This window comes from Thunnus thynnus, chromosome 14 (assembly GCF_963924715.1).
Source record: "Thunnus thynnus chromosome 14, fThuThy2.1, whole genome shotgun sequence".
Lineage (NCBI taxonomy): Eukaryota > Metazoa > Chordata > Actinopteri > Scombriformes > Scombridae > Thunnus > Thunnus thynnus.
In genome coordinates, this window is record NC_089530.1 from 567,912 (window position 1) to 580,000 (window position 12,089).

General features: G+C 39.9%; 1 protein-coding gene across 3 annotated transcripts in view; it reads left to right on the forward strand.

The window, feature by feature from the left end:
- nvl (nuclear VCP like) overlaps positions 1-12,089 on the forward strand; it is a 316,947-nt gene that overhangs the window by 286,164 nt on the left and 18,694 nt on the right. For 2 of the 3 annotated variants that reach the window (XM_067609233.1, XM_067609234.1), the window contains 11 exons: positions 1,161-1,231; positions 1,739-1,791; positions 1,905-1,995; positions 2,122-2,182; positions 3,610-3,855; positions 6,573-6,678; positions 6,967-7,043; positions 7,276-7,410; positions 9,146-9,247; positions 9,428-9,545; positions 10,931-11,075. In XM_067609233.1, coding sequence (XP_067465334.1) covers positions 1,161-1,231; positions 1,739-1,791; positions 1,905-1,995; positions 2,122-2,182; positions 3,610-3,855; positions 6,573-6,678; positions 6,967-7,043; positions 7,276-7,410; positions 9,146-9,247; positions 9,428-9,545; positions 10,931-11,075 — 1,205 coding nt within the window. The remainder of the gene's footprint in view (positions 1-1,160; positions 1,232-1,738; positions 1,792-1,904; positions 1,996-2,121; positions 2,183-3,609; positions 3,856-6,572; positions 6,679-6,966; positions 7,044-7,275; positions 7,411-9,145; positions 9,248-9,427; positions 9,546-10,930; positions 11,076-12,089) is intronic. The other variant, XM_067609235.1, reaches the window with a different exon arrangement.

Consider the following 12,089-nt stretch of genomic DNA (forward strand, 5'->3'; position numbering starts at 1 on the left):
GTCTCTTTTACACACACATGCACACACACTCCAAATGAATATAAATGGTTATATAGTTAAACCTATGTCATTCAACAGGGGTGTATTTGAACAGCGGTTTTTGCCCTCACATTCAAATATTACATAGCGTGAATTCACCCTCAGCTTAGAATAAAACTTATGCATGTGCTTATTTTTGCGTGGAAGTTCTATTTTTATGACACTGAATGCTGTTGAGCCGAGATCCACAACGACTAAAAATGTAATGTCCGTTTGAACCTTGATGCCTTTTCAACTGCAAATCACCAAACTCATTATTACTGGATCAGACTGAGATTACAATTGTATGTCTCTATGTAAAATATGTTGTATCTGTTTCATCTATGTTATTTTAAATCTTCAACTATATTTTTCATCTTCGATTGCTGCCCCCTGTGTTTTGTCCCTGTCAGATTGAAGCTGAATAAATATATTTAACAATGCAATGTAGGCCTGATACACATTCCACCACTTTGTCATCTGTTAGGGAAATTCAAGTCTGGAAAATGATGAATATAACAGACTAAGCTGAATAAAACTTAATTGTGATAACTTAACTCTTTCCCCCGCTCTGACTCAGGTTCTGTTACTGCTGCTATCTTTTTTAAGATAAATGTTCACAGTCCGCATATATATGCATTAATATCTCTACGTCCGCTGGATTAAATCAGAAGCCCTGTCTTTTGTTTACCTTTGGCCATGGTGAATCATGGTATCAGAGCTCCATTGATGATGATTTTTTTCATTCAACACGTACGCGCTGAACTCAGAGTGAACATACTCTGTTGATTGAACAAACTCTGATCAGATGTTCTGGAACTGAAAACTCAGTGTTTTCCACCTCAGTGTTCATCAAGTCAGAGTTGAGCGGCAGGCTCAGAGTTTGTTAAACCTGTTTTATGGAATAGTAATAACAAAATAGCAACAACAATAAACTTAATTTATACAGCACTTATCTTCAGACTGTAAGTCACAGGACAGTACGGTAACACTGTCCTGCCATCAGAACATCCTGAGTCAGTTCTTCTGTTTTCATGTTATTTATGGTCTTAAGTCAACATGTGATCAGAGACTGGGTCTGAATATCTGATATCAGTGTCCGTCATCTTGACCCTGTTTCATTTTGTTAATTTTGTTTTCAGTATCTGGCGTCCAGCAGCAATGAATATGTGGACCTGTCAGCCATGGCCCTGGAACTTCAAAAACTGTACAGGCAAGTTCATCAGAACAGACTCAAGCAAAGGTGGTGACTAACTTTGCTCAATCTGTCCTACACACAACCTGACTGTAGTAGTCAGGAGAAGATCAAATATCTCAATACCAACACTTCTATTAAAATATATAGAATTATTCTTTTAAGCTGTTCAGTTCTTCTCTTTTTGATGGAGTGAAACACAATCCAGTTAAACATCAGCACAAAGTACAGCCTGCAAAATTAGCATAAAGTCAACACCTGTAAAACATTTTTTACACAGACTGAACATTAGAACCTCCATGAAGGGTTTATTACAGAGCTGCTGTATTAGACTGCATTAGTTTTAGCTAGGTGGACTTAATAAACTGGACACTGAGTGTACTGTATGTTAATATTGAGATATAAAATGACATATACCATGATAGAGGATTTTATCTGTATCACCCACCGTGTTGGTTCTGGTGCATTTCATATTAATGAAAAGTCATAAAGTATTCGGTGATAAGTATTATGTTGTGTCTTTAGAATGGAGTATGGTAGAAGAAACAAGACAGCTTTCAGGATTCAAGTAGAGAAAGGTAAGTAGATGGATGTATTATTACTCTATAACTGTTGTGTTGCTTGAATGTGTTTTTTAACAGTGATTATTTTAAACATTAAAGTCACACTAATGGAAGGGCATCTCTTCTAGTGTATCAAGCAATCATGAATGAATCTGGGATGAATGAACTGGAGAACAAGCACTTGGCTAAGAGAGCCAAGCACAGCCACAACGACACTGGGTAACAGAAACACTGATCACTGCCTGTTTTGGACCAGCAAAATGATATCTTTCACCTCTGGGCTCTGAGCCATTCTCTCTGCTTAACCTATACTTTGTTTTTAAATACAAGCCTTTGTGTTCTCAGTGATGGCAGCAGCAGCTCCGAGGAGTCCTCTGACAGCGACGACATCATCCTGGAGAGCATTGTAAGAAAAGAGATGCTGGTTAAATCTGTAAATCTTTTTACATGCAGTTTTCCCACTATGTGTTAAGTGGCATTAAATACATGTTAGAGTGGCTGCCAAATAAATGTCATTTACTATGAAAGAGATATAGCAGTTTGGCAAGTAGACCACACCCACCAGAATTTGGCGAGGAATAAACCCTTTTCACAGCAGACATTTAGACTTGTCAAAGCAGGAAAAGCATAGGTGGAATTAGTAATGTTAAGTTCCAGGCTCTGATATTGCGCATGCTCACTCACTGAAATGGCTTACTGGGACAATTAATGGAACTAGCGCAGTGCCCGTCCAAAACGTGCCTGTTCAGAATGGGCTGATCGCTTATTATTTCTCGGGAACGACATATATATGTATTAATTGACAAATGTATCAGTAACGAAAAGGAATTAAATTTAATTAAAAATTGAATAATGATCTAGAAATTATTACTACTAGTGCAGTGCCCATTCAAAACGTGTCTGTTCAGAATGGGCGGATTGCTTATTATTTCTTGAGAACCATATATACAGTGCTGCTTGAAAGTTTGTGAACCCTTTAGAATTTTCTCCATTTCTGCATAAATATGACCTAAAACATCAGATCAGATTTTTAAACAAGTCCTAAACCCAGATAAAGGGAACTCAATTAAACAAATGAGACAAAAACATGAAACTTATTCATTTACTTATTGAGGAAATTTATCCAATCTTATATATTTGTGTGAAGCAAAAGTATGTGAACCCTTGGGGGGACAACAAACTCAGTGACTATTTTAAGAGCTTATTAGGTTCATTTACAATTCTTTCTAGTGGAAGCCTTTTGATGACAAAATAACAAAGGAGAGAATTTTTGGTCTTTCCAGGTATGGATGACACATCCAGAGTCAAAACAAAAGTCCTGAGGAGAACAATGTAGACTTTTACACCCTGTAGATGACCTGCAGTAAGATAGATTGGTGACTACCTTTACCTCTAGCTTGCTAAATGATAACATATGAGGGGACTAGGCTAACAGTTCCCCCCTGTTTCTTGTATTTGTGCTAAGGTATGCTTAACACGTCCTCTACCCTATCACCTACCCTACCACGTCCTATCTCTGGCACTGGATGCACAGAGAAACTGGGGGAAACAGGCACATTTCCTCAAATGTAAATCATAAATCGACTGCATTTATATAATGCTTTTATCCAAAGCACTAAACAGTTTTGCCACACTCACACACAGACAGCAGTGAGCTGCCATGCAGGGCACTGGCCTGACCGTTCAGTGTCTTGCCAGCAGGGGATCAACCCTCAAACACTGTGATTAGTGGACAACTCTCTCCTCCTAGTGACTGTTTTGTCAAAATGATCAGCACAGCACTTAAAAAGTGAGATCTAAACATTCCTTGTTGCTGCCTTTTGCCATCTCCAGCCCACCAACCACATGAACAGCTCTCTTACATCTCTATACCGGAAGGGAAACCCTGACTCCAGCACCTGCTCACCCAGGGGAGATCAGCCTGCTGCCTGCAGTCCTGCCAGCACAGCCAACCCTCCTCCCAGTGCAGAGACGCTGGTCTCAACAGGAGGCTGGTTCATTGATAGAGGCAGAGGCCCTGAGAAGAACATCTTAATCGATCTGTGTCAAGAGGAGCCAACTACAGCTACAGCAACAAATGTATGTATGTACATGTGGAGTTTGTCAGGACATTTAACATCCTGACATTATAACTAAGTAGGTAATAACTGTGTTGGTCCTCTTGCCTTCAATTCTTAGAAATGTCACTAATAACCTAGTTGCTGCATTTTCATCATCTTGATTTCCTGGTGTAAACATCTGAATCTGAACAGTTGCAAGTTGTTTTGATACAGGTGAAGGAAGCCGAGCATGTGGGTCCCATGATAGAATTTTGGAGGTTATAAGAATATTTGTATGTGAAGGTTAAAAAGAATAATCCAATAGCAATGATATTCTGATCTATATTGATTTTTTTTCAACTTTTTTTTTTCATGAGGATCCCCTGACATTGTTTATTGAAGAATTGTCATACTTAGCAAGACATTTTAAACTTGACAAGCTGATAGTGATATATCTGTAATGGTCAGGCTCTTTTCTGGGCAGTGCCTGTGATGCATGATTGACAGGTCATTCATCAGAAGAAGGAGGAAGGATATTGATGTTCAGTGGTGTATTTCAGATAGGAGTCACTATTAAATGTTTGGCCTTGGCTACAAGTTTGGCTATCAGCAATAATTAATGATTATCAAAGATAATTAATTATTAAAATCAATAGAGGAATTATTAATAAGAATTAATAATAACGGGCCACCACCCTGGAGTCAGGGAAAAAGATAGCCAATTCTCAATATTTACTAAGCTATCAATTTGGAACTCTGATAAATAATTAACTTAACTATAACCAAAATTACCATATCAATAGCTAGTTATGGTTGAAGGATTTTGGAGTTCTTTGCAGAGTAGATGTTGGCGAAACTCATTCTTGTGCAACAGACAACAGACAACATGTATATCCAAAAGCATTTATTAAAAAAAGGTAAAAGAGCAAAACACACAATATTAATCTAGCTAAATGTACCTGTATACAAGTGTGTGTGTGTGTGTGTGTGTGTGTGTGTGTGTGTGTGTGTGTGTGTGTGTGTGTGTGTGTGTGTGTGTGTGTGTAGAGGGTGGGTGGGGGGGCAAGATAGCTGAAGTCACCTGGTGAATGAGCACACGGCATGCAGACAATATGTCTGTGTAGAGAGAACTACAGAGACAAAGGCCAGACCATGTGGTGTTTTGAACCACATGTGCTGCCAGACGCAAAGTGCAAAGCTCGGTTTTAAACCTTTTAACTGTGTGGTTCTCTGTTTAAGGCCAATTGGTGTATGCTAAAGGTGTCAGGTTAGGAAGAGATTAGTTGCATGCAAGGCCTAGTTACTGGATGTAGCATGTGTTAAGCATGCTAACAATAACTTAGCGGTGTGGCCATGCAATAATCTGACCATGAACAAGACATCACAACAATAGTTCATTGAATAACGTTAGCCAAATCAATACATGTACAGTACATTGATTAAGTTAAACAGTCTTGCTTAGCCCTTCTATGCTACACTATAAGTTACTAGGCTATGCCTAGTGGTTAGCGAGTCCATGGAGGGAGAGAGATGCTAATGTGGTGTTCTGCCTCTTAGTAGGCAAATCTGTGGATGAGTCAGGCTGAGAGGAGTTTGGCTCCAAGGCTGAAGGATGCAAGCCTTGCTGGGTATCGGTGCTCCAGTTGTGCAGGTCAGAGGGCCCAGGTCACTCCTTTGTGTAGTCCTTACAGAGTTAGCGGCAAGCTAACTCTGCTTTCTGGCTCCTGTGCGTGTTAAATCAGCTGCTGGCACTAGATAACTTAGTTACTGAGTCTTAGGCAGGCTCTCGCATCTTCTGCCATAAAGAAAAGAGTTCTGTGTGTGTCAGCTGTGAGCAGGCCAAACCAGAGAGCTGCTCCAACAGCAGCCTTGAGGGGAAAGAGAATGAGAAGACGGGAATCTCTAGTTTTATTAACCTGGGTCCATGGGTGGGGTTTCACACTTAGGTGCGAAAAACCAGACTGTGGAGAGACTGAGTTTCTTGAGCACTCCTGCTGTTTCTTACAGTCTCTGAAGTGTTCAGCTTATGAGACCCAACATGAACAAATAAAAATTGGAGTAAGATTAAGAACACATGTCTCTAATGTTGGAATTTCTTGACATTCAGCAGGTGAGCATTTTCTAATTGGCAGTGATACTGTATATGTCACCTATACATGTCTTACTGTACAGCTGTAGCTTAAGGCAGATATGTAAACACCTTGTCAGCATGATTAAGTTAACATATAGTTAACTGGGTGGCTGTGGCTCAGGAGGTAGAAAAGGTCGTCCACTAATCGGAAGATTGGCACTTCAATCCCTGGCTCCTTCCCTAACCCCAACCCTTCAGTGTCCCCTTGCTTCCTTCCCCCTTTCAAGTGTCTTCTGGCACTTGCCAGGCCATCATTGTAAATAAGAAACTGTTCTTAATGTCTTACCTGGTAAAATAAAGGTTAAATAAAATAAAATTAAAAAATATATGTCGTAGTGTCCCTGGGCAAGATACTGAACCCCAAATTGCTCCCGAAGGCTGTGCCATCGGTGTGTGAGTGTGTGTAAATGTTTAGCAACTCTTCCTGATGAGCAGGCACCTTGCATGGCATCCTCTGCCATCAAGGTATGAATGTGTGTGTGAATGGGTGAATGTTGACATGTAGTGTAAAGAGCTTTGAGTGGTCAGAAGACTAGAAAGGTGCTATATAAATGCAGTCCATTTTACCCTTTGCTATAGACTTTTACTTTGCTCAACTAATAACTAACTGCCATGTTTCTCACCAGCAGAGAGATGTTTCCATGCTGGAGTCTGAGAAATTTCACAAAAAGTCAAAAAAGAGGACTAAGAACTCCACTGATACTACTGATTCTCGCACTCTGAACAAGAAAGGTACGACCAGTGCCAGTCTAACTATAAAATATTGATTCTTAACCACAACAATGTAATCCTTATTGAGTTTGTCAAGCATTGCCTGTAGGGCGGTAACTAACAGTTATTTTTATTCATGATGAATATGTTAATTTTGTTTTATATGTTTTTTTTTTAAAAATTTAGGTAATTTAATTGATTAATAGCTTAGTCTGTAACTTGTCAATAATAATTACATATACAGTTTACCACAGTTGACTGTGATGTCTGTGACACTAATTAATTTTTTCTGTGTGAATTATTTCTTAGCAAAATCAAAGTCACCAGAGCTGCAGAATCCCACACTAAAGTTTGAAGATGTAGGAGGTAATGAAGAAACGTTAACGGTTAGTACCTTTTCCTACTCTGTTTCTTGCTGCATTTGTCTTCCATAGTAAAAGGGGATGGTGGCAGTGAGAATTGCTGTCAGCCACCTTTGTAAATTCTTCTCAATGGATTTAGCAGTGTTGAGCGCATGTTATATTATACATTTGTATTGTAACATTTATGTGCTATTACAGTGGAAACTGCTCATAGAGATTACATCTGCCCGGGTCAATGTATATGACATTGTTGTAGGAGGTGTGTAAGCTGTTGATCCACATGCGTCACCCAGAGGTGTACCAGCAGCTGGGAATGGTTCCTCCAAAGGGCTTTCTCCTGCATGGGCCTCCTGGCTGTGGAAAGACCCTGCTGGCCCAGGCTGTGGCTGGGGTAAGTAGTGAACAATGCCTGGGAAATAGTTTAGTTATGCGTTTCATAGTAAAGCATTATCAAGCAATATAATGGGTGGAGATGAACTTGTGATTTTATGTACATAGATTGTATGGTTGGATTTGAAGTGCAATGTAGATCACTGGTACTACACAGCTTGCATCTCTCTATCTCTCTTCTCTCTATATAAAGCAAGGAATCTCTGTCTGTCTGAATGTATGTAAGTTTGTCCTTTGTATATCTCTTGACCTGTTCATCCGATCTACTTCATACCTGGCAAACGTATTGCTGGGGACTTAAGGAAGTGCAGTGTCGAATGTGAAGTTGTTTGGAAGAGCGGTTCTCGAGAAGTGTGTAAGAATACTTCATAAACAACATTGATTTTCTACTTCTTCTGCCTTTGGAGTCAATGAGCAGAAATACAGGCAGCGCCACTCTGCCATTGCAATCTACACTGTGGTCAAAGATGGGTTTACATCCATAGTATTAATGACTTGAAAAAGTTTAAGAGACTTAAGCTTTGATATTGAACTGTGTACTGTGAATGAAACTTGGCATGTACGTTCAAGACTCAGTGCTGGATGTCTCAGGCATGTTCAGAAATATATAAAAATACCTCATAAACAACATTGCTTCTGCTTCTTCTGTGGAGTTAACAGGCTGAAATACAGACAGCGCCATTCTGCCATTGCAACCCACACTGTGGTTGGAGGTGGGATTACATCTGTAGTGATAATGAGTTGAAAAAGTTTAAGAGACTTAACCTCTACTATTGAACTGTGTACTATGGATGAAACTTTGCATGTTCGTACAAGACTGCAGGGTGTCTCAGACACATTTTGAATGAGCACTGCAGTTCATCTAACTAAATAGCAAGGAATCTCTGTCTTCCTGTTTGTTTGTTTGTTTGTATGTATGTATGTATGTGTGTCCTTTGCATATCTCGAACCGTTCATCCAGTCTACTTCACACTTGGTGCAATCTGGACATGTCACACGTTTATTATGAATAAACTTTGAATAAGTGAACAGTGAGCCGTCAAACTCTGTGTCAGTGCAGTGGGGGCTGTTTGATATAAACACTGTCACATCACTGTTCTGGGCTCTGGCTTGCTGAGAGGGACAAAGACCCACACCCTGCTCAGTGAAACTGCACGAGACAGAAGAACGAGTGCATACAGGAGAAAAAAACAGAGGTGGAGGCAGTAAAACTAGCCAATAGGCGTGCAGATTTAATTGACAGCAGAATCAACCAATGGAAGGCCGTAAACTGCTTCTATGCTTCAACCTCTGTTTAGTCTCACTGGTGAAGTTTCTGTCTGTACTTAAACCATTTCATTTATTCATTCCTGATTGTTTTAATTGATACATTTGTCAGTTGATACATAAATATGCGGTTCTCGAGAAATACTAAGCAATCGACCTGTTCCGAACAGACACCTTTGACTGGGCTAGTAATGTCTAATGTAATGTCAAATGTAGTAGCTAACCTGAACCAAAGAGGACAAGTTGGGAGAGGTACTGCAGATTGATTGGGAAATAATCCTTTACAGTCATATTTTGGTTGGGCTGTTTGGTTCATGTGTATTAAGTTTGTAGATTTGAAACTGTTTGGGCCAAAGCAGTCACAAAAACTACCACTTTTCAAGTTAGGTTTGAGTGGATGGGGCAAGAGTCATTATTAAATATTCTGTGTGTTTTGTATGCTTGTTAATAAAGTGATGTGTGTGTTTCAGGAGCTGGAGCTGCCCATGTTGAAGGTATCAGCTCCGGAGCTGGTGTCTGGAGTGTCCGGAGAGTCTGAACAGAAGCTCAGGGAGCTGTTTGATACGGCTGTGGTCAGTAGTGCTTTTCTTCTGTTTTTTTCATTATAGACTAATGACTAGAGGAGGTGTAGTGGGCACACGTTACCAGATACTCAAATGATGTTCTTCTGGCACTGTATACACTATACAGTTTGTATTATAACTTGCATTATGATCATCATCATGATCATTGGTTCTTTTCTCCCCTTGCAGAGCTCTGCTCCATGTATCCTGTTTATAGATGAGATAGACGCCATCACCCCTAAGAGAGAGGTGGCTTCAAAAGACATGGAGAGGAGGATTGTAGCCCAGCTGCTCACCTGCATGGATGGTAGGATAAACTGCCATCAGAGTGATGTAATGTTCTCAGGATCTACTTTTGCATATTTTTTCAATACCTTTTTAGTGGAATTAGTTTCACATATTGTAGTTCTGAATTGGCAACAACATTTCTATCATTCAGCTGCTATGCTACCCAGCTGGCACAGTGATGTATGAATTAGCAGGAGTTTGTTCTTTATGGTGACAGTAAACTGAAGCAGATGACTGTTCTGGGTGTTGTTGAGTTGACTTGAAGCGCTGAAGGTGTGGTGATTGTCTTGAAGTACAGGCTTTCTGTTTATGGATACATTTATGTTGCCATAGTGTTCGCTTCTAAGAACTGTTTCTCTCGCCGTCAAAGGTGGTGCATGATATCAAGTAATAATGAGGGTCATCACCATAACCATATTGTTGCCCTCTACTGGCCTGGAATGCAAATGAATACATAACTTCACCCAAATAAAAATGCAGCATTGGTTCCAACACATATTTGTAGGGTTTTCTTCAGTTGTGATGATTGTAAAGACAAAGAACACTAAACCCACTTCGGTTCTACCCAAGAATTTATTACGGCTGGGAAGCAAAACAGTGTGTTGAATACAGTGTCTTTGAATATTCTGAAGTACACAGTTCATTTTTGTAGGATTCTTGAACTCCCTACATTCCTATACAGACATGTTTCACTATTCCAAATTTACTTCTTCCTTGTGTTTCTTATGCTCATAACAAGAGGCACATATTCCGAGAAGGTCATAAAGGGGTGAGGCTATGGAAAGAATCCTTTACATGGTCAGCACATTCATACAGTATAGAATTCCCTTACATGGTCAATACAGTATATCCATCATATTGAACTAGTTCGGTAAAGAGCCACAAGTTGCAGTTTTGGCAAAAGATGTCTCCTTGGGCCGGTTATTTGAATTATCGACAAGTTCTGTTTGATATTTCCATCAATTCTCTCTCTTTCTCTCTCTCTTTCTTATCAACTATGATCGATTAAAAAAAAAACTGCTGTGCACACATGCAGTTAGTACATGCATGAAACAGATAGAGACAGAATGCTACAGTATCAAACCTGCACCATGACTGTATGTCATGCAAGCATGGCATCCTGTACCTGCCTGCAGCTGAAATCATGAAATCATGCCCTGCAAATACAAACATCTGTTGCAGGTCTTGCAGTCCTGAATTCTCAAACACACAGAATAAGATGCTACTCTCACTCCAACCGAATCTGATACCACTATATTGAACTGATGAAGGAGCTGATGGATATGTCATATTAAGCAAAAGATGAAGTGACTGTCAGATAATTAGAAAATAGAATGTGAGCACCCCTTCACTGGAGGACTTCCACAGGTGAATTGACATTTTCTCTTGCTTGTCTCCTGACAGACTTGACCAGTCTGACAGTGACAGCTCAGGTCCTGGTCATTGGTGCCACCAACAGGCCAGACTCCCTGGACCCTGCCCTCCGCAGAGCCGGACGCTTTGACAGAGAGATCTGCCTGGGTATCCCTGATGAAGCAGCTCGTCTCAGGTCAGTCATATGTGATTATAGGGACATGATTATTGTGCTAAATATTGTAGTCTTGGTCATGTAGATTATTAGATTAGATTATTAATTTTTATTTGCACTAATCCTTTACTTGCTGGTTTGTCATAGCTCCATATATCCAGCTCACAGTTTATAACATCAACAGCCACTACTGGGTACTCTAACAAAGCCTGTTTGTTCAGTCCAACAGGAACCACTTGCTATCCATTTAACTTTTATTTCACATAAATTACATTTTTATTTATATAGCTCAAAATCACAAATTTGCCACAGGGCTGCACAATCTGCACAGCATACATCATCCTCTGTCCTTAGACCCTTCATCTGGATAAGGAAAATAAGGACCCCCCCCCCCCCCCCCCCCCCCCAAAAAAAAAAAAAACAGTGAAAAAATAGAAGAAACAACAGAGGAGGGGGTCCCTCTTTCAAGACAGACAGAAGTCGTATGTACAGTAGACAATTGACCAGATGACAAAATTACAATATGGAAAAACAGGATGGCAAAAGTACTGTTAGATTGATGAGCATTGAGTATTTGGTCAGTCACACATTTTTTGTTCTTCAGGCTTTGTACATTCAATTTCAAATAAAATAATGGATACTACATTAAAGTGCCTAGTCTCAGCTTTAATTTGAGTAGATTTACATCAGTATAGAAAGAACTGTGTGGGAGATATAGCCATTTTAACACATAGTGCCCAAAGTTTAGGGGTTTAAAAGTAATTAGACAGATTGACATGAAATCAAACAAAATGATCATATTTAATATTTAGTGGAAAATCCTTTGCAGTGAATGACTGGCTGAAGTCTTTGAGCCATAGACATCAGCAGACACTTTGTATCTTCTCTGGTGATGCTCTCCCAGGCCTTCACATCGTGCTTGTTGTGGAATCTCTGTCTTTAGTCTGGTCTTCAGCAAAGTGGAATGCAGCTCAATCTGGTTGAGATCAGGTGATTGACTTGGCCAGTCAAGGATATTCTTCCTCTTCACCCTGA